This window comes from Rosa chinensis, chromosome 2 (assembly GCF_002994745.2).
Source record: "Rosa chinensis cultivar Old Blush chromosome 2, RchiOBHm-V2, whole genome shotgun sequence".
In the NCBI taxonomy this organism is placed as follows: domain Eukaryota; kingdom Viridiplantae; phylum Streptophyta; class Magnoliopsida; order Rosales; family Rosaceae; genus Rosa; species Rosa chinensis.
In genome coordinates, this window is record NC_037089.1 from 86,070,083 (window position 1) to 86,096,838 (window position 26,756).

General features: G+C 38.5%; 2 protein-coding genes across 9 annotated transcripts; one reads left to right on the plus strand and one right to left on the minus strand.

Moving 5' to 3' along the window:
• Positions 1–1,068: 1,068 nt before the first annotated feature.
• On the plus strand, positions 1,069–23,269 carry LOC112188821 (titin). Of its 8 annotated transcripts, none has more exons than XM_024328029.2 (30): positions 1,071–1,368; positions 2,377–3,447; positions 3,669–3,782; positions 3,874–4,029; positions 4,124–7,192; positions 7,307–7,594; positions 7,684–7,932; positions 8,021–8,269; positions 8,357–8,812; positions 9,113–9,193; positions 9,295–9,423; positions 9,520–9,993; positions 10,122–10,628; positions 10,718–11,161; positions 11,840–11,959; positions 12,047–12,424; positions 12,576–12,962; positions 13,099–13,605; positions 13,695–14,138; positions 14,856–14,975; positions 15,063–15,440; positions 15,576–16,082; positions 16,172–16,615; positions 16,896–17,015; positions 17,110–17,487; positions 17,642–17,908; positions 17,999–21,493; positions 21,628–21,804; positions 21,888–22,091; positions 22,257–23,269. In XM_024328029.2, exons 1-30 carry the CDS (start codon positions 1,327–1,329, stop codon positions 22,878–22,880), a joined length of 15,879 nt encoding a protein of 5,292 aa, XP_024183797.1. In that variant the 5' UTR covers positions 1,071–1,326; the 3' UTR covers positions 22,881–23,269. The 8 variants fall into 8 exon arrangements, with proteins under 8 accessions (XP_024183802.1, XP_024183797.1, XP_024183798.1 ...); XM_024328030.2 differs by having other exon boundaries at positions 7,319–7,594; XM_024328031.2 differs by having other exon boundaries at positions 1,072–1,368; positions 21,649–21,804.
• Positions 23,270–23,469: 200 nt separating this feature from the next.
• On the minus strand, positions 23,470–25,234 carry LOC112188823 (RHOMBOID-like protein 13). The gene is made up of 2 exons (XM_024328037.2): positions 24,942–25,234; positions 23,470–24,858 (listed from the first exon to the last, which is right to left on the minus strand). The coding sequence occupies exon 2, from the start codon at positions 24,403–24,405 to the stop codon at positions 23,590–23,592; it is 816 nt and encodes a 271-aa protein (XP_024183805.1). The 5' UTR covers positions 24,406–24,858; positions 24,942–25,234; the 3' UTR covers positions 23,470–23,589.
• Between the last annotated feature and the right edge of the window lie 1,522 nt (positions 25,235–26,756).

Sequence of the window (26,756 nt, forward strand, 5' to 3'; positions counted from 1 at the left end):
TTTCATGGCAAATCTTTAACATATAATTAACAACAAAACTAATATTTCGATCGGAGATTGAGATTCATAAAGATGGTTTCCTGTCTTATCAAAAAATTTAAAAAAAAATTTGATGGACCCTGCAAGCTTGCAAACATGGACCGTCGTATTTTGTTGTTGTTAGTTTTTAGATTAGTGGTTTAATTATCATTATCATGATCGCTATCTTACAAGAATATAGTCCTTGTACTCATTATAAAAGTAGCCAATTACAAGCACCTACAACCTGCTTTTGATACACATTTCCTCGTAATAATTCATTAGTTTGGAAAATCTGAAAGTTACCTCGACACCTAAATCTGAAATGATTTACTAACCATCGAGGTTGTGATTCGATGTTTTCCCTTCCTATGATGTAACCTCAACTACAATAATAAGCGAAATAATTTAACTTTCTAACTTGATTAGATTTCATCCCTTGTTTAAAAGAGAGAAAAATTGATGGCTAAAATGTGACCGGCCGCCTCGATTAATCTAGACGACGCTTAGGCGGACATGGTTTAAAAGAATGTTAAAAATTATCTTTTTCGGTCAAGTGCTTATAAATGATTTTTTATTATTTGTATTTATTATATATTTAATTTTTTTCCCCATATTTTCAATCAATTATACTACTAAGTGCAGTTTTTTTATTTCAATTACACTTATTTTGCATATTGTATAGTAAAATAAAATAAAAATAAACATCCGCATGGGCGCCCGCTTAAGCTCCTTGTGCTTCTAGGTGCTAGACTCCTCTTTTTTTGTATAATCTTGCGACTTTTAGAACATTGCATAAGTAGTACCAAAACTAACAGAATTCATCTTAGAACTAGCTAGGGCCGTAACCCCACATTCCATAAGACAAATTAGCTATTATAAAATTGTCTTTCAAAAGAGAAGCTGTTGAAAAGCCTGGCTGCTTCTACCTGTAAGTGAATGAAAAATCATAATCAAACTCAACCAAAGAATAAATTTGATCTAGTTGAATCTGAGCTTCTATAAAACCCGCACCAGTCTAGTCCACAAGGCCATGTGAGAGATTCAATCAGTTTCAGTAGGGGCCATTTCATTAGTGGGCAGCCAACTCATGCATTACCAAGTAGGCAGTGGCAATTTTGTCAGCTATTGGCTGCTTTTTCCCAACATTACTATCAAAGAGCTTGATTACCACACTTAACTAATGACCAACAATAGACTCATTGTGTTCTAAGCCTCCCTCTATAAAGATTGTCAGCAATACAGACCATAAAAGCACAGGCAAAGTATATGAGCAAAGTTTCTTGATGCGAGTTAGAATCCGGTACCATGGCAACGGAAGCTGATGTTCCAGAAGCTATATGTATCGCGGTATGCTATCCTTGATCGATATATTACTCCATGTCAGATACCTTTTCTTTTCTTTTCCTGTATACCAGATGATAGTTAGTAGGATCGAGTGATTTATAGTATGTGTAGTCTTATGATCAGTTTAGTATAGGACCATTGATCTGCTGATTCTGCTCTAACCCATGATTCTTTTCCTCAAGTCTAGATATTATTCACTAGAACACTGATCATGTATGTGTTATAACACTGATCAACAATTTTTTTTCAGCAAGACACTTTTCTCTGATTTTTGAATTCAGTACAAGAACACATGAATCAATATGATCAATCAATATGATCAATATGGTAATGATTGAAGCTTCTTTATTCTTAGTTCAAGCGTCAGTAAAAGATACTAAAAGGAAAAAGTTTATAACTTTCCAGCTTCATTTCACATCAGAACATAGGTCTGCATATTAGATACGCACGTACTTGTAAGTCTAGACTCTAGATACTAAATTTTTTCAATATTTGATATTTGCTTGCTGGCAAAAGTTTCCCACGCAGCAAGGATTAGTTCTTTCTCAGTGGAAAATATTTGATATTTGCTTATTTATAATGTTTCACAGAAGCATAACCTTTTAACATAGCATTTATATTCTCTGCAACATCACAAAATGAAATAAACTATCATGCACAAGAGTAATTCACACTATGATCTGAAATATTAGAAAAGATAGCTGAGGTTATTAGCCAATTGCATGATCAAAACATTATTGTTCCATCCGCGACGGTTGAATTCCTCATTTGACTAAGCATTCAGTAACCTCTGGCAGCATGTTCTCTCTAAAATAAACACAGACAAGTATAGATGTGTTTTATTATTCTTTTTTTCACCATAGACAAAGTACTACGCATAAGTTTCGTATTTGATGTAGTGACTATCCATTTCCATGATAGTACTATTCATCCCCATGTAACTCTATGCATGTTTTGTTTCATAATAATCCCCAGAGTTATGCAAAATGTAATAAATCCATTTTAATGCAGAAAGGAGAAGGGGTAGACAGAAGCGTGCCAATCGAACAGTTGCACAGAACTGTCGACCAATGTTCTCCAGTTGAATTGAATAAATCCAAAGGTGACTTGGATCAGCATCCTGAAACTCACACTGACAAACCTTTTGCAGATGGTGAAAATGTACAGGTAGAATATAGTATGAAAGTTGAAAGCAAGAATGACAGCTTTGGAATTTCAGAGGGTGAACATTTTTTGGACCCACTCTCGGAGATTTCCCAAGCCGGCCAATCAAATCAAGCAGGAATGGAGATACCAAAGAATGAAGCGCAGCTTCAGAAAGGCACACAAGTTGGTGAGGGAGTACAAGAAACAGGCACTGAAGAAAATGAAGTCATTGAAGAAAGACAGGAGAAGTTCGAACAAGATATTGAAAAGCATGACATTGTAAATGCTGCAGGAATCATTTCAGAGATCGCGAAAACTGGAGATGCAAACCTCGAAGTTGAAGAAGTGGAAGCATCAACAAATGAGACAACTGTTGATCAACATGTTCAAGTAATCTCAAATCAACAGGACTCCATCAAAGAAGATGTACAGTGTCTTGAAAAGGAGGCAGAGAGTTCAGAGGTAGATACAAAAGGAGCAGAAAAGGCACATGGCAATGCTGAATCATACAGTAAAGAAGCTTCCGATCTGCTAGAGGCAACCACATTTCAGGAGTACGAAGCTTCAACTTCTATTCTTGATTTGACGAACAGCCGCCTCAAGAAGGACATGGAATTGGAGACAAATGTACACAATTCCTCCGATACAAATCCCATATTACAAGAAGAATTTGAAGAAGGAACTAGCACAAAGGTAACATCAAATGACGAAGAAGATTCACAGCAGACATTGCAGAATTATGAACTGAAAGAGGAGCTTCAAAAATTGCCAGAGGTGACGCCTGAAGATGCTAAGACAGAATCAGCAATGGAGAATGCAGAAGTAATATCCTGCACAGAACAGGAAAGAACAATGCAGAGCACACCAGAATACTCGGAGAAAGAAGAGGCAAACCCTGTGCATTGTCCAAAAGAAAATGCCACTATGACTGAGGAGGTAACACCTTACAATCATGATCAAGTTAAACTGTAATTTTAAAATGTAACTAACAATATGTCAAAACTCCAAAGTATATTTACAGATCAAATATTTCATAGAACCATTTTCTTCAAGGATCTATTAGCAAAGGTTAAGTATGGCAAAGAAGTTCCTCAAAAGAGAAGTGATAATATTTATCCATGCCATTTCAGTTTATAATGGTTTCATCTGTAATGTAGGTGTTTGAGGCTGCAAGCACAGAACAAGAAACTGCAGAACATGCATTACCAGAAATCCATACTGCTGAGAACCACCCTCAAGAGTTCAATGAAGAAAAATCCAGAGATTATCAGGTCCGTTAGAACATATGATAATGCTTCTTTCAAACAAATGTTATTTGATTTTCTCCGAATTAAAATAAACATATTTTCTTTCCCATTCTAGGCATCCGTTGAGGCAGCTTACTTGAGTACACATGCAGATGAAAAGAACTTGGAGGAACAAGCCATTCAAGAAAAGTCTTCTTCATTGGTAGAAGAAGAAACAACTCAGCAAATCTCAAGGGAAGAAGAAGTGCACGCAACAAATTCAAAAGAAGAGGTCAGCAGGCTCATGTTTTAGAATTGGTTCTTTGATTTGTTCCATTTTACTATTATAGTACAGTTGTTGATTTACAAATTTATACTTATAATAGGAAAAGGAAGCAGATACAAAATGCGAAGAGCCCATTGAAGTAGCAGATGCTACAAGAGAAATAGAATTTGAAACCATAGAGCAGAGAACAGAGACAAATAAAGACCTCAATGTTCCAATTCCAGAGGAAGAAGCCTATGCAGAGGAAAGCACCAAAGCATTTGTTCAAAATAACTCCTTTCTCTCTGAGGTATCTGAAGTAAAGACCAAGGAAATTATTCAGGAGGATCAACCCACAGTAGGCGATTATGGCCTTGTGTCTGGAGAATTGAGTCAAGTATCAGCATCGAAGGAAGCTGAAGCTGAAAACGAGGGGCATGTCAACAATACTCCTGAAGAAATGGGACTACAAACCATCTTAACAGATGAGACGGTCGTGGAAACCGAAGATCATGCACAAGCAGGGGAAAATCTTACCTCAAAAGAGAAGATAGAAAAGGAGATTCAAACAGCAGAAGGTGAAGGGGAAAGAGACTTGAAAGAAATCAAAGAAGAAAACAAGGAGCCTGTAGATAATGCTGATATTGCTCCTGAAGAGGATCTAGCAACCATCTTAACTGATCAACCAGCCTTGCAAATTGAAGATATTAAGCTACAAGCAGAAGAAAGCGTTGACTCAAAAGATAAATCGGAGGAACAAATTCTGACAGCTGCAGATGAAGGTGGAAATGGTTTGATAGAAGCACAAACAGAAAACAATGAGCAGGTTACAGATGCTGATATTGCTTCTGAAGAGAAGGGTCTAGAAACCATTTTAACAGATGAAACGGCCCTAGATATTAAAGATATCGATGTACAAGCAGAGAAAGATTTCAGGTCAAAAGAGAGCTCGGAGAAGCAGGTTCCAGTAGTAGCAGATGAAGGTGACACGTTCTTGAAGGAAGCTGAAGAAGAGAAGGAGCAGGAGGCTCTACCTACCATCTTAAAAGGTGAACCACCATTGGACATTGAAGTTATTGATGTACAAGCAGAGGAAAGTTTCAGTCCTCAAGAGAAGTTGGAGGAGCTGATTCCAGCAGTAGCAGATGAAGGTGACACAGGCTTGAAGGAAGCCGAAGAAGAGAACAAGGAGCAGGTCAAAATTACTGACAGTGCTCCTGAAGTGAAGGTTACCATCGGCGAAAGAGCCTTGGACAATGAAGATATTGAGTTACAAGTAGAGGAAAATGTCAGCTCAAAAGATAACTTGGAGAAGCAGATTCCAACAACAGCACTCGAAGGTGACTCAGGCTTGAAGGAACCCGAAGAAGAAAACGAGCTGGTCAAAAGCATTGATATTTCTACTGAAGAGAAGGGTCCAGCAACCATCTTAACAGATGAAACAACCCACAATGCTGAAGATACTGATGTAAAAGCAAGCAAATATATCAAATCAAAAGATATTGAGGGTGAAAGTTGCTCCACGGAACCCCAAGAAGAAAACAAGGAGAAAGTCACATATATTGGCATTACTCCTGAAGAGACAATTTTAAACTCACAAGAGAAACTGGAGGAGCAGGTTCCAGAAGTAGCAGAGGAAGGTGACACGGGCTTGAATGAAGCTGAAGAAGAAAACAAGGAGCAGATCAAAAGTAAAGATACCTCTCCTGAAGAGAAGGGTCTACAAATCATCTCAACAGATGACACGGCATTGGACAGTGTCAAAATTGAGTTACAATCAGAGGAAAATGTCAGCTCAACAGATAACTTGGAGAAGCAAATTCCAACAGAAGAAGCTGAACGTGGCTTAACAGAAGCTGAAGCAGAAAACAAGGAGCAGGCCACCATTACTGATATTACTCCTGAAGTGAAAAGTGTACCGACCACCTTGACAGATCAAACAGCCTTGGACAGTGAAAAAATTGAGTTGCATGCAGAGGAAAAAGTCAACTCAACAGATTACTTGGAGAAGCAAATTCCAACAGCAGCAGATGAAGGTGAAGATATCTTGACAGAAGCCAAAGCAGAAAGCAAGGAGCAGGTCACCATTAATGATATTACTCCTGAAGAGAAGGGTGTAGCAACCATCTTAACAGATGAAAGATCCTTGGAAATTGAGGATATCGATGAACAAGCAGAGGAATCTTCTAACTCAAAAGAGAACTTGGAGGAGGAGATTTCAGCAGCACCAGTATTGGGTGAAACATGCGTGAAGGAAGACGAAGAGGAGAGCACGGAGCAGGTCAAAAGCAGTAATAGCTCTCATGAAGGAAAGGGTCTGGCAACCATCTTAACAGAAGAAACGACCCAAGACATTGAATATACTGATGTAAAAGCAGGAGCGGATTTCAACTCGGGAGATATTTTGGAGAAGCAGATTCCAACAGCTGTTTATGAAGGTGAAACAGACTCGAAGGAAGTGGAAGCAGAAAATAAGGAGCAGGTAGAAACTACTGAGATAGCTCCTGAAGAGAAAGGTCTGGCAACCATCTTAATTGATGAAACTGCCGAGGGCATTGAAGTTATTGATGTACAAGCAGGGGAAATCAACTTGAAAGAGGTCTTGGAGAAGCAGATTCCAACAGCTGTAGATGAAGGTGAAACAGACCTAAAGGAAGCTGAAGCAGACATCAAGGAGCAGGTAGAGACTACTGATATTGTTCCTGAACAAAAGGGTGTAGACACCATCTTAAGCGATGAAAGGGCCCTGGACCTTGAAGACGTTCATGTACAAGAACAAGAGAATTTCAACTCTAATGAGAACTTGGAAAGTCAGATTCCAACAACAGTAGGTGAAGGTGAAACAGACTTGAATGAAGGGGAAGCTGAAATCAAGGAGCAGGTAAAATGTACTGAAACTGCTGTTGAAGAGAAGGATGCAACAACCATCTTAAGAGATGAAACAGTCGTGGAGGTTCAAGATGTTGATATAAAAGCAGAGGAAAAACCAATAGAAGCAGGTGAAGGTGAAAAGAAGGTGGGAATTCTTGATGACATCCCTGTTAATGTCTATAACACAGAACTGGTGGAAGAGGTGACCGTGGAGCAAAGCTATCAAGTGCCAAGTCATGAGGAAGCAGAACCAAAAATCGCAGTTGAAGATGAGAAATCAGAAGACCATCCTGAAAGGAATCACATGATAGTTGAAGAGGTATGCAAGCAACAAAGATTATCATGAACATATGCATGTGACACGAACACGTACAATTATATATAAGCACCAAATCTCATATTCTCTATATCTTGCCTACTTTTCTTTATGAAGCCTCTATTACAGGTCATTGATGAACCAAAGATCACAAGTCGAGATTTCAGTGAAGAACAAATCATAGAAGGCAATGTCGTGAGTTTTACACCAGAATCAATCGAAGAAGATACAGTTAAGAGCTCTCAAGACAATGAGAAAGAGACAATAGAGTTGAAGGAAGAGGGCAGTTGTACAGAGAATGCAAAAGATGAAAATGCTAGTGACCTCACACGGGAGTATATTCCAGAAGATGCACCAAAGCAGATCATAGATGAACAGTATAATGCAGTCAAGTCCGAAAACAAGGTCAGCTTAAAAGGCTGAACTTGAAATCTAAGAACAATTTCATAGGCATTTGTAGGTCTATTTTAATTTTAAACTTATCTTTTGTGCAGATTCTTGAAGATTCACAGACTATTGAGGTAGATGAGAGCAGCACATGTGAGACAAAAAATATCGAAAAATCTGAAGAAATTCCTAGTACATTACCAGTGCAATATGAAGAAGTTCAGCAGGGAGAGGAGAGCTGTACAGAGAGCACAAAAGAGGAAAATGCTAGTGACCACACACGAGAGTATGTTCCAGAAGATGCTACTGAGCAGATCAAAGATGAAGACTGTAACACAGTAGAGTCCAAAAACGAGGTCAGCTTATAAGGCTCAACTTGAAATCTAAGGCAATTTCATCTGCATTTGTAGGTCTATTTTAATTTTAAAGTCATCTTTTGTGCAGGTTCTTGAAGATTCACAAATTGTTGAGGTAGATGAGAGCACCACATGTGAGACAAAGAATCTTGAAACAACTGAAGAAATTCCTAGTACATTACCAGTGAAATATGATGAAGTTCTGCAGGGAGAGGGGAGCTATACAGAAAGCCCAAAAGAGGAAAATGCTAGTGACCTCACACGGGAATATGTTCCAGAAGATGCTACTGAGCAGATCAAAGATGAAGACTGTAATGCAGTCAAGTCCAAAAACGAGGTCAGCTTATAAGGCTCAACTTGAAATCTAAGAAATTTTCATCTGTATTTGTAGGTCTATTTAATTTTAAAGTCATCTTTTGTGCAGATTCTTGAAGATTCACAGACTGTTGAGGTAGATGAGAGCACCACATGTGAGACAAAGAATCTCGAAAGATCTGAAGAAATTCTTAGTACATTACCAGTGAAATATGATGAAGTTCAGCAGGGGGAAGGCAGCAGCCCAGCTCCAGCAGAACCTTTGAAGGAGGAGGACACATTGTCTGTGCTAGTGGCTAAAGATGATGATGGCGATAGTGGTGCAGTCACTAATACAGAAACGGATGCAAAAGTACCACCAAATGATGAAGAAGATTCACCAGAGGTGTTGCAGAAATATGAACCAGAAGAGGAGATTACGGAATTGCCACATGTGAAACCTGAAGAAACTACACCAGAATCGTCAAGTGAAAATGCAGAAGTTATTACCTGCAGAAAAGAGGAAATACAAGAATCATTGGACAAAGAAAAGGATACAAAAGAAAGTGACACTTCATCAGGGGAGGTAAGATTAGAACTAACTTTTTATGATTTTTTTCATACTAAGCTACTCTCCCTATATGGATTTGTTAATGACTGAGCAGCAGAATCCAAACATATGAAGTAATGACCACAGGCAAAAACCATATGCAATTTTAAAAGGAGCTAACACTAAGAAAGGGCAAAAAAAAAAAAAAAAAATTGTAGTTTCATTTCTTTTCTTAATTCAATACGTCAAGTTGCAGAAGCCTTACCAAAGCATAGGTGTTGGAGAATACAATTACCAATTTCTTACCAATCAATATTACTTTCATCTCTTGTATAGGTGTTGGAGACTACAATTACAGAAGCATTACCGGAAATTCATACCGTTGAGGACACTGCAGAGAGGGCCACAGAATATCAGGTCTACTTTGAACAAGAACATAAAGCTTACTAGAAGACATGATCTTTTTTGGTATTATGACTATTATCCAAGTATAATAATAATTATTATTTTTAATGTAGGCATGTATTGAGGCAGCTGAGTTGAGTACAGAAGGAGAAAAGGAGAACTCAGAGGAACAAACAACTCGAGAAGTCTCTTCTTCACTGATAGTAGAAACAAGTGAGGAAAGCTCAAAGGAAGAAGAAGAGGTCAGCTTGCTTAGAGTATCAAACTTAATAATCTAGATTACAGACCTTATTCTATGCTATTTTGCATTTGTAACTTACAAACTTATATCTGAACAGAAAAATGAAGGACAAGTAGAATGTAAAGATTCAATTGAGGAAGTAATATCTGAAACCTTAGAGGACACAACAGAGCCAAAACCAATTTCAGAGGAAGAAAGCAACAAATCACTTGTTCAAGATAATTCCTTTTCACTGGAGGCATCAGAGAAAGAGATTGAAAAAGAGATTCAGGGGGAGTATAGCTCCACAGTAAGAAGTTTTGACTCCAAAGTTGTGAGTGATGAAACAGGCTTGACGGAAGCCACAACCGAAGACAAAGGGCAGGTGAAAACTACTCACATTTCTTCTGAAGAGAAGGACAATGAAGGTACTGATGTCCACAACACTGAACTGGTCCGAGAAACAGTAGTAGAACCAAGCTTTCAAGTGCAAACTCTTGAAGATGAAGCAGCACCAAAATTGGAAGTTGAAGATGAAACTGATAAATCAGATGATCTTCCTGAGAAAAATAACAAGATTTGTGAAGAAGAGGTATGAAAAATGAGGGATAATGACCATGCATGTTACACACTAATTATATGCAAATATGTTTTCTATAGATTGTTCTATTTGCAAGGCCTCAATTTTTAAAGGTCCCTTTTTGAAATGTGTCAAAGCAGGTACATGATGGACCAAAGATCACAGACAGAGATTTCAATGAAGAACAAATCACAGAAGCAAACGTCGCAAATCTTACAACTGAACCAGTTCAGGAACAAGAGATGGTTAAGGACTATCAAGCCGAGGAAAGGGAGACGGAAAGGTTAAATGAGGAGGGAAGCAGTATAGAGAACATAAAAGAAGGCAATGCCAGTGACATTTCAACTGAGTGTGTTCCAGAGGATATAGACGAAAAGCTTAAAGAATGCATAGAGGAGGCAGTTGAGTCCAAAGAGCAAATCATAGAAGCCAAAGCCGTGAGTTTTACACCAGAGTCCATTGAAGATGATACGGTTAAGAACTCTCAAGACAGTGAAAAAGAGACAATAGAGCTAAAGGAAGAGGAGAGCTGTACAGAGAGCATAAAAGAAGAAAATGCTAGTGAACTCTCACCAGAGTACATTCAAGAAGATGGAAGCAAAAATTTCAAAGATGACAAGGAGGATGCATTGAAATCCGAAGAGGAGGTCAGTTCATATGGCTCACTTTAAATTCTACTGAAAAATTAATCTGCATTTGCATGCCTATTTCAATTTTAAAACTATCTTTCATGCAGATTCTTGAAGATTCACAGACTGTGGGTGTAGTTGAGAGCACTACATGTGAGACAGTTAATGTCGAAAGATCTGAAGACATTCTTATTGCATTACCAGCGAAATATGATGAGGGGAGCAGCCCTGCTCCAACAGAAGCTTCGAAGCAGGAGAATATTGATGAGGACACATCTTCTGTCCAAGAGACTAAAGACAAGGATGTTGAAGTTACTGTTACCGAAACAAGTGCAGAGGCACCATCAAATGATGAAGATGATTCACCACAGGTCTTACAGAAATATGAACCAGAAGAGGAACTTACAATATTGCGAGATGCGCAGCCTGAAGAAATGAAGCCAGAACCATCAAGTGAAATTGAAGAAGTAATAACCTGCACAAAAGAGGAAACACAAGAATCCTTGGACAATGAAAATGATACAAAAGAAAGTGACGCTTCAACTGGAGAGGTAAGATTAGAATTAACTTCTTATGATTTTTTGCTTTTGTAGCTTAGTATGTGACAATACTCAACATATAATCTGCTAATGACTAAGCTGCATAATCCAAACATACACCATATGCAATTTTAGAAGAAGCTAACTAAACAATTTGTAGGTTCATTTCTTTTCTTAATTCAATTCATCAAGTTGCTACTAACAAGCCTTAAAGTTAAAATCATTTTACTACCCCATATTTAGACCGATTGTCATTTTTATCCTCCATTGTTTGATTTAACATGTACATTTTCATCAATGTAAATAAACAATTACAATGAGTCGATGCAGAGCCCTCATTGTTTTGCTAAATCTATAAAGAAGTGTTGAAAAATTTAAATTAAAATAAAAGAACCCTAAAAACAACCTGCTTGGGCCACCATATTGATTTAAAGCCCAACACACCTGGTGGTGCCACCCGCCCAGCTCACCGTTACCCTACCGGCTCCGTCCAACGCTCTGCCGCTGCCAATGAAGTAAAGTAGCAAACCCTTTCTATCTCGCATTCTTACTTTATTGTTTTTAGGTCTTTAAGGTTACTGTAATTTTCTTACCAATTTCTAACCAACCCCTTTCAAAAAAAAAAAAAAAAATTGTAGCAAGTATGTGCCTGCAGCTTGCTCATTTGTATTTGTATTTTTTTTCATGTAGGCATGTATTGAAGCAGCTGAGTTGAGTACAGAAGGAGAAAAAGAGGAACAGACCACTCAAGAAGTCTCCTCTTCTCCGATAGGAGAAGAAACAACTGAGGAAAGCTCAAAGGAAGAAGAGGTAAGCTTGAATATAATGTCAAAATTGGTTTTTTCTAGATTGTTCCATCCTATTTTGCATTTGTTATATACAAATTTATATGAACAGAAAAAGGAAGCACATGAAGAATGTAAAGAGGCCATTGAGGGAGAGAGCTCCTTTTTGTCACAAGCATCGGAGAAAGAGATTAAAAAAGAGATTCAGGGGGAGTATGGCTCCACTGTAAGAAGTTTTGACTCCGAAGTTGCGAGTGATGAAAGGGGCTTGACAGAAGCCACAGAGCAGGTAGAAACTACTCACATTGCTCCTGAAGAGAAGGACATTGGAGGTAAAGATGTCTACAACACTGGACTTGTTGGAGAAATGGTAGAACCAAGCTCTCAAGTGCAAACTCTTGAAGAAGAAGTGGAAATGAAATTGGAAGTTGAAGATGAGACTGACAAATCAGATGATCATCCTGAAAAGGGTGACAAGATTTGTGAAGAGGTATGCAATATGGGATATAATGATCATGCATGCAATGCACGTAGACACATAATTATGAACAAATACTAATTGATATATATCTATAGTTTGTTGTACTTGCAAGGCCTTAAATTTTTAAAAGCAGGTCTCTTTTTGGAATGTGTCAAAGCAGGTTCTTGATGAACCAAAGATCACAGACACAGATTTTCATGAAGAACAAATCACAGAGGGAAATGTCGCAAGCTGTGCAAGTGAATCAGTTGAGGAAGGAACTGTTAAAGACTATCAAGCTGACGAAAAAGAGAGAGGGAGTGATGAAACGAGCTTGATGGTAGCCACAACAGAAGACAAAGAGCAGGTGGAAACTACTCAGATTGCTCCTGAAGAGAAGTACAATGAAGGTACTGATGTCTACAACACTGAACTGGTTGGAGAAACGGTAGAACCAAGCTTTCAAGGGCAAACTCTTGAAGAAGAAGCAACACCAAAATTAGAAGTTGAAGATGATACTGACAAATCAGATGATCTTCCTGAGAAGAATAACAAGATTTGTGAAGAGGTATGAAAATGGGACATAATGACCATGCATGTGACGCACCACATACACTTATATGTAAATATATTTTCTATAGAATGTTCTATTTGTAAGGCTTCAATTTTTAAAGAAGGTCCCTTTTTGAAATGTGTTAAAGCAGGTACCTGATGAACCAAAGATCACAGACAGAGATTTCAATGAAGAACAAATCACAGAAGGAATTGTCACAAATCTTACAACTGAACCAATTGAGGAACAAGAGATGGTTAAGGACTATCAAGGCAAGGAAAGGGAGACAGAAAGGTCAAATGAGGAGGGAAGCAGTATAGAGAACATAAAAGAAAGCAATGCCAATGACATTTCAACTGAGTGTGTTCCAGAGGATACAGGTGAAAAGCTTAAAGAATGCATAGAGGAGGCAGTTGAGTCCAAAGAACAAATCATAGAAGGCAATTTTGTGACTTCCACACCAGAATTGATTGAAGAAGATGCAGTTGAGAACTCTCAAGACAGTGAAAAAGACACAATAGAGCTAAAGGAAGTGGGGACATGTACAGAGAGAATAAAAGAAGAAAATGCCACCGAACTCTCACCAGAGTACATTCAAGAAGATGGAAGTAAAAAGTTCAATGGTGACAAGGAGGATGCGTTGAAGTCTGAAGAGCAGGTCAGCTTATAAGGCTCACTTTGAAATCTAAGGAAAGTTTCATCTGCATTTGTATGTCACTTTCAATTTTAAAATTATCTTTCGTGCAGATTCTTGAAGATTCACAGACTGTGGGTGTAGTTGAGAGCACTACATGTGAGACAGTTAATGTCAAAAGATCTGAAGACATTTTTATTGCATTACCAGCGAAATATGATGAGGGGAGCAGCCCTGCTCCAACAGAAGCTTCGAAGCAGGAGAATATAGATGAGGACACATCTTCTGTCCAAGAGACTAAAGACAAGGATGGTGCAGTTACTGTTACCGAAACAAGTGCAGAGGTACCATCAAATGATGAAGATGATTCACCACAGGTCTTACAGAAATATGAACCAGAAGAGGAGCTTACAATATTGCGAGACGTGCAGCCTGAAGAAATGAAGCCAGAACCATCAAGTGAAATTGAAGAAGTAATAACCTGCACAAAAGAGGAAACACAAGAATCCTTGGACAAAGAAAAGGATGCAAAAGAAAGTGACACTTCAACTGGAGAGGTAAGATTAGAATTAACTTCTTATGATTTTTTTTGCTTTTGTAGCTTAGTATGTGACAAGTACTGAACATATAATCTGCTAACGACTAAGCTGCATAAAACACACACCATATGCAATTTTAGAAGAAGCTAACTAAACAATTTGTAGTTTCATTTCTTTTCTTAATTCAATTCATCAAGATGCTACTAACAAATTTTAAAGTAAAAATCATTTTACTACCCTATATTTAGACCGACCATCATTTTTATCCTCTCGTTTGATATAACATGTACATTTTCATCGATGTAAATAAACAATGATGAATTCAAAAAAAAAAAAAACAATGATAATGAGTCGACGCAGAGCCCACATTGTTTTGCTAAATCTATAAACTATACTAAAAAAATGCACAGCAAATTTATTTCTTCAGAAATTGTCAAAAAATATAAACTAAAATAAAAGAACCCCAAAAACAACATTTGGGCCACCATATTGATTTGAAGCCCAACATACCTGGTAGTGCCACCCCACCAGCTCACCGTTACCCTACCGGCGCCGTCGAACGCTCCTGCCGCTGCCAATGAAGCAAACCCTTTCTATCTCGCTTTCTTACTTTATTGTTTTTAGGTCTAAGGGTTATTATAATTTTCTTACCAATTTGGCAATTTCTAACCAAATAAAATTGTATTACCAAGTATGTGCGTGCTCATTTGTTTGTTTGTTTTTTTTTTCATGTAGACATGTATTGAAGTAGCTGAGTTGAGTACAGAAGGAGAAAAGGAGGAACAGACCACACAAGAAGTCTCCTCTTCTCTGATAGGCGAAGAAACAACTGAGGAAAGCCCAGAGGAAGAAGAGGTAAGTTTGAATAGAATGTCGAAATTGGTTTTTTCTAGATTTTTCCATGCTAATTTGCATGTGTTACATAAAAATTTATATGAACAGAACAAGGAAGCACATGAAGAATGTAAAGAGGTCATTGAGGGAGCTAGCTCCTTTTTGTCAAAAGCATCGGAGAAAGAAATTGAAAAGGAGATTCAGGGGGAGTATAGCTCCACTGTAAGAAGTTTTGACTCCGAAGTTGCGAGTGATGAAAGAGGCTTGACAGAAGCCACAGAGCAGGTAGAAACTACTTGCATTGCTCCCGAAGAGAAGGACATTGAAGGTACTGATGTCTACAACACTGAATTGGTTGGACAAATGGTAGAACCAAGCTTTCAAGTGCAAACTCTTGAAGAAGAAGCAACACCGAAATTGGAAGTTGAAGATGAAACTGACAAATCAGATGATCTTCCTGAGAAGAATAACAAGATTTGTGAAGAGGTATGAAAATGGAACATAATGACCATGCATGTGACGCACCACATACACTTATATGCAAATATATTTTCTATAGTTGTTCTATTTGCAAGGCCTCAATTTTTAAAGAAGGTACCCTTTTAAAATGTGTTAAAGCAGGTACTTGATGAACCAAAGATCACAGACAGAGATTTCAAGGAAGAACAAATCACAGAAGGAATTGTCGCAAATCTTACAACTGTACCAATTGAGGAACAAGAGATGGTTAAGGACTATCAAGGCAAGGAAAGGGAGACAGAAAAGTTAAATGAGGAGGGAAGCAGTATAGAGAACATAAAAGAAGGCAGTGCCAATGACATTTCGACTGTGTGTGTTCCAGAGGATATAGACGAAAAGCTTAAAGAATGCATAGAGGAGGCAGCTGAGTCCAAAAAGCAAATCATAGAAGGCAATGTCACGAGCTTAACACCAGAATCAATTGAAGAAGATACAGTTAAGAACTCTCAAGACAGTGAAAAAGAGACAATAGGGATAAAGGAAGAGGGGACATGTACAGAGAGCATAAAAGAAGAAAATGCCACCGAACTCTCACCAGAGTACATTCAAGAAGATGGAAGTAAAAAGTTCAATGATGACAAGGAGGATGCGTTGAAGTCTGAAGAGCAGGTCAGCTTATAAGGCTCACTTTGAAATCTAAGGAAAGTTTCATCTGCATTTGTATGTCAATTTCAATTTTAAAATTATCTTTCGTGCAGATTCTTGAAGATTCACAGACTGTGGGTGTAGTTGAGAGCACTACATGTGAGACAGTTAATGTTGAAAGATCTGAAGACACTCTTATTGCATTACCAGCGAAATATGATGAGGGGAGCAGCCCTGCTCCAACAGAAGCTTCGAAGCAGGAGAATATAGATGAGGACACGTCTTCTGTCCAGGAGACTAAAGACAAGGATGGTGCAGTTACTGTTACCGAAACAAGTGCAGAGGCACCATCAAATGATGAAGATGATTCACCACAAGTCTTACAGAAATATGAACCTGAAGAGGAGCTTACAATATTGCGAGACGTGCCGCCTGAAGAAATGAAGCCAGAACTATCAAATGAAATTGAAGAAGTAATTACCTGCACAAAAGAGGAAACACAAGAATCCTTGGACAAAGAAAAGGATGCAAAAGAAAGTGACACTTCAACCGGGGAGGTAAGATTAGAATTAACTACTTATGATTTTTTGCTTTGTAGCTTAGTATGTACGTAACAAGTACTCTCCATATAATTTGTTAATGACTAAGCTGGAGAATCCAAAAGTACACCATACCTTGTGCTTTTCAGTTTGGGCCTTGGGCAGTCTGATAATACAATTTTATTGTTTTTAGGTCTTAAGGTTATTATAATTTTCTTTCCAACTTCTAAGCAAATAATATTGGATTATCCAAGTATATGTGTGGTCATTTGTATTATACATTTTTTCTTTCATGTAGGCATGTATTGAAGCAGCTGAGTTGAGTACAGAAGGAGAAAAAGAGGAACAGATCACACAAGAAGTCTCCTCTTCTCTGATAGGAGAAGAAACAACTGAGGAGAGCTCAAAAGAAGAAGAGGTAAGCTTGAAGAGAATGTCAAAATTGGTTTTTCTAGATTGTTCCATACTATTTTTCATTTGTTATTTTGTTATATACAAATTTATATGAACAGAAAAAGGATGCACATGAAGAATGTAAAGAGGCCATTGAGGGAGATAGCTCCTTTTTGTCAAATGCATCGGAGAAAGAGATTGAAAAGGAGATTCAGGGGGAGTATAGCTCCACTGTAAGAAGTTTTGACTCCGAAGTTGCGAGTGATGAAAGGGGTTTGACAGAAGCCACAGAGCAAGTAGAAACTACTCACATTGCTCTTGAAGAGAAGGACATTGGAGGTAAAGATGTCTACAACACTGAACTTGTCGGAGAAACTGTAGAACCAAGCTCTCAAGTACAAACTCTTGAAGAAAAAGTGGAAACGAAATTGGAAGTTGAAGATGAGACTGACAAATCAGATGATCATCCTGAGAAGGGTGACAAGATTTGTGAAGAGGTATGCAATATGGAATATAACGATCATGCATGTGATGCATGTACACGCATACTTTCTAATTTCACACACACACACACACACATATCTATATTTAGTTGTACTTGCAAGGCCTTAATTTTTTAAGCAGGTATCATTTTGGAACGTGTCAAAGCAGGTACGTGATGAACCAAAGATCACAGACAGAGATTTCAATGAAGAACAAATCACGGGGGGAAATGTCGCGAGTTGTGCAAGTGGATCAGTTGAGGAAGAAACTGTTAAAGACGATCAAGGCGACCAAAAAGAGAGAGACGGTTCAAAGGAGGAGGGAAGCAGTATAGAGAACATAAAAGAAGGCAATGCCAGTGTCATCTCAACTGAGAGTGTTCCAAAGGATATAGTCGAAGAACGGACAGGGGAAGCAGTTGAGTCCAAACAAGAGGTCAGCTTATACATCTAACCTTTTCTCTACTGCAAATAATATTGTTCTATCTTTGAATCTTTTTCAATTATAAATTTATTGTTTCTACAGATCCTACAAGAATCACAGAAGGACGATAGAGATGAGGAAACATTTCCAATCAAAGTGGCTGAAGACAATGATGACTACAATAGTACAGTCGTGCTTTCAGAAGCAGGTGCAGAGGTAACATCAATTGGTGAAGAATCATCAGAAGTTGCACAAATACTTGAACTGGGAGAGAAGCACGCCCAGGTTGAAACTAGTGATTTAGCAGATGAGATTGAGGTTCGCGACTTGGAGGACAAGGTTTCTGTTGCTGAAACGACAGAAGAAGAGACTAAGGAAGTCGAATTGTCTAATTTGGCTCTAGAAAAGCTAGATTCTGATGCACCTGAAGAAGAAACCACAGAAAGTTTTGAAGTGGTTCCTGAATTTGATTCTAAAAGCACTGATGTAGTTGCACAAGATGAGGTCACTGCTGATCAGACACTCGATGAGGAAATATCGAAGGAGCCTTCTACATTGCCTTCCGAGGAAAAGGAGGTCAAAGCTTCTGAAGCTGAGCACGCGAAGGAAGCAGAAGTGCCAACTGAAGAAGACAGAGGAGATTTATTGGCTGCAAGGTCAGCGGAAGAGACATACTTGCCAAAGGAAGAGCCCAGAGAGCTCAGAGTTTCTGAATTGGCTCTTGAAAGGCTAGACGCCGGGGAAACTGAAGAAGAAACCAAAGAAAATTCTGAAACGGTCTCTAAATTTGATTCCCAAAGCATTGGTGTAGTTTCTGAAGATGAAATCATCACTGATCAAACACAGTGTGAGGGTGAAAAGGAGGAAAAGACCTCTGAATTAGTTCAGGAGACACTAGATGCTGATGCACCTGAAGAAGAAACCAAAGATGGTTCTGCAATGGTTCCTAAAGTTGATTCTGAAAGCATTGATGAACTTGTGAAAGAGGATATCATTGCTGATCAGACGCTCCCGGAAGGCATATCAACAGAGCAACTGCAAATACCGTCTACTGCATTGCTTCCCAAGGAAAAGGAGCTTGAAGCTTCTGAACATGAGCATGAAACTACAAGTGTAGACAAGAACATAGAAAAGGACAACCTGAAAGAAGTGGAAGTGCCAGCTGATGAAGACAAACAAGAGTTATTTGCTGCAACGCCAACAGAGACATGCTTGCAAACAGAAGAGCCTAGAGATTCTGAATTGGCTCTGCACAAGCTAGATGCCGGTGAAACTGAAGACGAAATCAAGGAAACTTTTGAAACAGTCACTAAATCTGATTCTCAAAGCATTGTTGTAGCTTGTGGAGATGAAATCGTTGTCGATCAAACACTGTGTGAGGGGATAACAGACACACCCCTTTCCAAAGAAAGGGAGTTGGGAGCTTCTGAATTGGCTCTGGAAAAGCTAGATGCTGTGAACACTGAAGAAATTAAGGAAAATCCTGAAATAGTTCCTAAATTTGATTCTGGAATCATTGTAGTTTCCAGTGATGAGATTACCATTGATCAAACACTCAATGAAGAGATAATGAAGGAGCAAATTCAATCACCATCTTCTACATTGCTTCCCGAGGAAAAGGAGCACGAAACTTCTGAACCTGAACCAGAAACTACAGCTCAAGACAAGAGTACAGAACAAGAGTGCACAAAGGAAGTAGAAATGTCAGCCGATGACAATATGCAAGCTCTATTGGCTGCAAGGCCAGTAGAAGAGGAATGCTTGCAAAAGGAAGAGCCAAGTGTGCTCAGTGTTTCTGAAGAAGCCAATGAAACTTTTGAAACAGTCTCTAGATCTGACTTTCCAAGCATTGCAGCAGATCCAAAAGAAGAAATCACTGCTGATAAGACACTCAGTGAGGGAGTAACAGACGTACCAATTGAAATATCGTCTTACACTCCGCTTCATGAGGAAAAGGAGCCCAAGGCTTCTGAATTAGATCTAGAAAAGCTAGATGCAGATACAACTGAAGAAGAAATTAAAGAAGGTTCTGAAGTGATTCCTCAATCTGTTTCTCAAAGCAGTTGTGAAGTTTCGAAAGATGAGATAATAGCTGATCAACTTGAAGTACCATCTTTCGCATTGCTTCCTGATGAAAACGAACTCAAGGCTTCTGAACACGAGCATGAAACTATAATAGACGACAAGAACATAGAAGATGAAAACCTGAAGGAAGTGGAAGAGCCAACGGATGAAGCTTCACAAGATGTATTGGCTGCAAGGTCAGCAGAAGAGACATGCTTGCATAAGGAAGAGCCAAGTGGACTCAAGGTTCCTGAATTGGCTGTGGAAAAGCTAGAGGCAGATGAAACTGAAGAAGTCAAACAAGCTTTTGAGACAGTTTCTAAATCTGGCTCTCAGAGCATTAATGCAGTTTCCCAAGATGACACCATTGCTGATCAGACACTTTCTGATGTGTTAACAGACATGCCACTTGATATACCATCTGATACTTCACTTCCCAAGGAAAATGAAGAGGTCAAAGAGGCTGCAACTAAGTTGGCTCTGGAGAAGCTAGATGCAGATGCAGCTGAAGAGGTCAAAAAAGGTTCTGAAGTGATTCCTCAATCTGATTTGCAAAGCATCGATGTAGTTGTCAAAGATGAGATCATTGCTGATCAGGTACTCCATGAATGTATGACAAAAGAGCAACTTCTAATTCAATCCCCCACATTGCTTCCGGAGGAAAAGGAGCTCAAAGAAATTGAACATGAGCATAAGAATCTGGAAGAAGAGTCTGCACAGGAAACAGAAGTGACAGCTGACGAAGGCATGAGAGATGTATTTGTGGCAAGCTCAGAAGAAAAGATGCACTTGCAGAAGGAAGAGCCTAGAGAGCTCAAAGTTTCTGAATTGTCTCCAGAAAATGTAGGTGAAGGTGAAGAAGAAGTCACAGCAACTTTTGAAAGCACTGATGCAGTTTCCAGAGAACAAACCATTGCTGAACAGACACTTGATCAGAATGACGAGCAACTTCAAATAGCATCTCCTACTTTGCTCCCTAAGGAAAAGGAAGAGGCAACTGAGCAAAAGGAAGAACTTGAGGATTGCAAAGTTCTTGAGTTGTCTCCAAAAGGTGAAACTGAAGAGGAAACCAAAGAAACCTTTGAAACAGTGCCTGGAGTTTCTTCGCAAAGCATTGGTGAACTTGCCACAGATGAGATTGTTGATCAAAATCCACCTTCTTCGAAGGGGTGTGAAAATATAACCACAATCAATAATGCAGGAGAAGAAAGCATGAATGTTGTGGAAACACCAAATGAGGAGGGCAGAAAAGACACAAATTCAGCAGAAGAGACGAGCATTCCAATTGAAGAGCCCAGGGAACTCAACGTTTCTGGTTTGGATCCCTCAAGTCAATACACAGAGAGGGGCAGTTCAAATGAAGTACATGAAGAAGAGGAAATATATATTGATTCAAATGAAGCCAAAAAGAATGAAGCTTCAAATGAAGAGAAGAATCTCAAGGTAGCTACCTCCGATTCAAGAGCAGAAGATTCAAGTGAGACAACAATTGAAGCGAATCAAACTGCAAAAATTGAAGTTCCAAATGAAGAGGTCAGATATTAACACTAAACTGTATTTTAAATGTTATCTTTCATCTTTCTATTTCTCATCTCCTCCCCTTGTTCCAAACACCTCCTTTATCTTATTTGCTGCATTCCAATTTCTATACGTTAAAAAAGAAATAGCTTGGTGGGGAAATTTCACAGATCAAGGAAGAAAAGGAAGTTGCAAAAGATTCTCAGCTCATTTCTGTTGGTGAAGTAAACACAAGAGAGAGCCAGCAAGAAAATGAATCAAGACATGAAAAATATCCAGAAGAGAAGAATGATACATTTACAGCACCAAGTGAATATCATCACGAGGTTAGAGAGAGAGAAAAAAAAAACTCTTTTGTTTCCCTGATTTCTCATTATCTTTGAAGTTAAATCTATTACCTGTAATGCAGGTGCCAGAGGTAGATAAAACTGGAAGTGTGAGTGAGGATATTGAAAAACAGGTGAAACCAGATGATAAAAGTTCCATGGACCATAGTCAATATGAAGCTGAGGGAAGGATTCAGGAGACGGCTATTCATTTGGGGCTTGAAAATCAGGGAGATGAAACAAACTGTGAAAATAGAACAAGAGAAGTCACATATCCAGTGGAAAAGGTTAGATTACAGAAACCCTCACACCTTTGTTGACATGGCACCTAATTGTTAAATGTTTAAGCATTGAAACCAACCGTACTTTTCTAAAGAATCTTCAGCATTGGATTATAAAATAGTTGAACACAGACATGAATCTAGAAGCTTAATGAGTTATCTTATAAGCAGGACTCAAGCGTGGAGGCTTTCCAAGGTGTCCTGGGTGTTGAGGAAACCGATGAAACCACTCACAACACCAAGCAGCTAGAGAAAGAATCTGATGCAACTGATATTCCAAGTAGCAAAGATGATGCTCTAAGTTTTCTCCAGGACCCAAAATTGGAGGACTCTACACCTAGCAATGACACCTTGGTTGCTAGAGAAACCAAAGAAGAAAATTTTTGTGAATCAGGTATAGAAACAGCTGACCCGACATCTGCTCAGATACCATTATCTGAAAGACTCATGGATGAATCAACAAAAGAAAGAATGAAAGTGGTTACACACTTGACTGAAGAGAAAGAACCCACAGTTGGTAAAGAGCTTCAAGCGGACAATGAAGAAGAGGAAGAGCATGAAAATGTTGAAGAAGCAAAAACAGACGAAGAGAAAGAAGATACTGAACACAAACGGGCATATCAAGGCTATGATGAACCTGTCATTGTAGAAGCCTCTAGAGATACTGAAGTGAAGGTTAAGAAATCTCATAACATCCTTTCGGGGATGGGGTCAAAGGTCAAGCATTCTATTTCAAAAGTGAAGAAAGCCATTATCGGCAAGTCTTCCAATTCAAAGACACAATCAGAGAAATAAAACAGCAAGAGACCAGATGATTCCATTTCCAGCAGATAAAGGAATGAATGCATAAATGCTTTAAGTGGCTGTCTTGCTCTGAGTTTGGTTGGTTTTCAGCACTATCAGGGAGAGATTTGATTTTGGTGTGTACTTGTGCGGCTTGAGTAGGTTCATATTCATTATTAGTGTAAATGTGCAGCTTGGAATGTTCATTATTTGTAGAGATGTGCAGCTTGAAAAGCTTATGTTCACTATTTGTAGAGATGTGCAGCTTGAATAAGTTTGTATTCATTATTGGTGTAGAGTGAGAAAATTTGTAAGACTGTAAATTTTGGTGTAATGTAAGATTGTAAATTAAATATTTGAATGCCTTAAGCCCTTACGGGTTGCTATCATTGTGATGACAATACCAGTACACAAATCCTTTTCCTTCAGTTTTCCTGAGAAAAAACAATGGTACTAAAACCAATAATAGAATGCTACATTATCTGCTCAACTTACAGAGTCACAGTATCCCATACATCATAAACAATAAATGCTCCTCTAACACAACAATTTAGCTTCACATAAGCAGAAATCTGCAACTAATGAGTCAGAGAATGGAACCTGGGAGCTCATATCACCAAAGACCGTTATCTCTGGCAATTTTCAAGTATCACTGTAAAGATTGGTGAAACGAAATTATGAAGTAACTGGACCCTGAGTCAAGCCTGCATCTCCACATATATTATACAAGCTCAACACCTGCAGCTGGCAATGCACTCATTTGCAATGTTCTACCATTTCCTGATGCAATAAACCGTACAGAGGGCAAAGAAGAATCAGCAACGGACTCAATCTCAAGAAAACTGAAATCATAGGCACCAGATCGCTTTAAACTGAAGGCGCAAACCAGCACAATCCATCCTAACATGGAAACTGCCCAGTAATTGTTCATCCCGTGAATTAAACCCCATGCAATAGCATATCCCACAATGATTCCAGATAAATGGCCTATAAAACTTGCTTGTGGAACAATGATTGAAGTAAAAATAAGAGACTCAAAAGGTGCAAAACTAATGGGAAGCGAAAGCAATCCAAACAGGTGCAACTTGGACGTCGGTTGCTTCACAGAAAGAATCGTCATCCACCCAAAAACAACACAAGAATACCCAACAGCCGTCACTCTCCGAAAATACTCCAGCTTGAATTTCTGTATCAAGATATGATATATTCCCAAAACCAGCACCCCAGACAATACAACCAAGACGAGAGTGTAATGCAGATAATACTCCACACCAAGCCCTATAGAGCCCAAGTTTTCGACTACCCCAAGACTCCAAAGTGCGCTCATATTGAAAACAAGATGAAGAACACTTATATGGGAAAAAGCTGAAGTTATAATCCTCCAATGGTGCCCTGCAATGGCAGTTTCGTAACTCAAGCCCACATGTGAATACCCAATATTTTTCTTCTGAATGTAAAACCAAATTGCACTGCATATTCCTATAAAGCAACTTGTAACTGGTTTTTCCAAGATCTCAAAAACCAATGGCCTACCCATCTCAACCAGCTCTTGTTATAACTTCTCAGTCTTCCTGAATATGCTGCAACCTCAATCCTACTAACTACCTCTGCAAACTTCAAAAATCAAAGGGCTTTCTCAGAACCCAATATCTTGAACAAATAATCAAACAAAAAAGTTCAAGGCGTTTCAAGATATCCCAGATCAAACACCTTGATGATGATCAAATTTATAGATTTACTCAATCCAGCACCAAAAATGTGCACTCCACAACTTGACAAACATCAATTTTTCCTACTGATTGGCTCTTCAAACTTCAAAAACCAAAGGGGGTTTCTCAGAAAACTGAATCAAACTCAAAAAGTTCAAGACTTTTGAGATTTCCCAGATCAAATGCCTCAACAAGATGTGAAATTTACTGAACCCACCACCTAAAATGTGCACTGCACAACTTTACAAACACCACTTCTTCCTACTGATTGGCTCTCCAAACTTCAAAAATCAAAAGAGGTTTCTCAGAAAACTAAATCAAACTCAAAAAGCTCAAAACTTTAAAGATTTCCCAGATCAAATACCTCAAAAAGATGTGAAATTTGTTCAACCCACCACCCAAAATGTGCAATGAAACCAATCTGGGAACTAAGCCTTTTGGGATCAAACCAAACCACTGCTGAATGAATCGAATATGAAGTTGGGTTCCAGAGAGATCAAGGAATCAGAGTACGTAATGAGTAGAAGTTGCTCTCACCTATAGGCATCGAATCAACAATTCTCCTTGTTTCTCTAAGCCCTGGATTTTTGCGACTTCTCTTTCCTTTTTAACTTCGTTTCCTTTTGGAGATTTGTGATATGAGAATATACGAGAAAGATCAATATGTTTCTTTATTTTTCTCTTTTTTTTTTTTTTTTTGTATAGGAGATATGTTTAAATAATATAAATAGAATATAGTTTACTCGCTGTATAATTACGAAAAATTATTACCGACGAAATAATTGCTTCTTTTTTTTCTCCTAAATCATTATTAATCTTTACATCGCCTGTTTATCTTGGCTTAATGTTTTAAACACAACTTTTTCTTTTACTACAAAATAAGATTAGAAAGGTGATCTGATCTTTATTAAACAGCATAACATGATACAAATGATAGAAGTATTGAACATTGAACAACTGAGTTTTTGACTGATGAAACTGATAAACTAAATTCTCAAAAAAAAAAAATTAATAAAAACTGGTAAACTAATTGAACATTGATCAACTTTGATGACATTCACCGACATATTTGCCACAGATACTTTGGCCCCGGTTAAGAGTTTGAAGGCTCACCATGTTCCACAGTAGGCAAGGCATATCGACACAAGGGGCACAAGTGACTTATCTCCAACCACTGAGAAATGCAGTCAGCATGGAAATGGTGTTTGCAAGGCAAAGGAGTAATCAGTTGATCAACATTGCCATCCGCAAATTCATCCTCACATATACTACATGTCGATATCTGTTTGATAGTGGCTTGTTCCAAACTATGAAATCCCACTTTCTGCAAACTCTCAATTGATGATCTAGTTGCAGGAATGAACTTAGGCGTAACAGCTTCAAAGGGTTCCAGTATAACCGTATCAATGACACCATGATAGTCAGAACCGAACAATTCATATATTTCGAAGCACCATTCACTCGGATCATCATCATCCCCAAATCGTATAGTAATAGAAATTCTGGGATATGCAATTGTAACTCTGTCAACTGCATCAAAACTGCCCAAGAAGCTTACAGTCACCTCGGCTATAAGCACAATAATGCAGCGCTCGGGGCGGCACACTTGAATCACCTCAAATAGTTTGTCAAGGATAGTTGGCTGCTCCACTTGTGGCACCCCCAATATCTTAAGGTCTGCGGCCATGCGTCCTACGTATTCTAACAGTCTTGTCTGAGGTAGTTATTAGAGAAAGGAATGTTGGTTCCTTTTACAGTACGTGACTGTTCAGTAGTGTCGAAGTGGTATATATCATCATGGCAAAATCTGCTTTCCTTGATGAGATCAAACACGACCGGAACCCGGTCCTCCCGTCCGGGCCTCGGTTCTCTTACATCTGTTTGAAACGCTCTGCTAAAATAGTAGCGCTTCTCGGGAATCGACGTCGACGACATTCTTGAAGTAGTGAAATTCACAATGGAGATTTATGGTGAAATAATCACGCAGTTGTGTGCAAAACTGGTGGTTTAGAATTTTGTGGTGATTTTATTCTTCTCCACGTACTAGGAAGAATATAGAGTGATACATCCTTATCCAATAAGATAAGTAATTCTAATAACAATAGAAAATAAAATCCTCATTAATCACAGAATATTCACAATATGATTATTTCATTATGAATCTCACTACATGGAAATT

What these genes read in the sequence shown, in the direction of transcription:
- LOC112188821 (XM_024328029.2), top strand. Translation starts at nt 1,327, where the DNA reads ATGGCAACGGAAGCTGATGTTCCAGAAGCTATATGTATCGCG. An exon ending in ATGCCACTATGACTGAGGAG is followed by an intron (nt 3,448 to 3,668) that starts GTAACACCTTAC and finishes TCTGTAATGTAG; the next exon opens with GTGTTTGAGGCTGCAAGCAC. An exon ending in CAGTCAAGTCCAAAAACGAG is followed by an intron (nt 8,270 to 8,356) that starts GTCAGCTTATAA and finishes TCTTTTGTGCAG; the next exon opens with ATTCTTGAAGATTCACAGAC.
- LOC112188823 (XM_024328037.2), bottom strand. Translation starts at nt 24,405, where the DNA reads ATGGGTAGGCCATTGGTTTTTGAGATCTTGGAAAAACCAGTTACAAGT.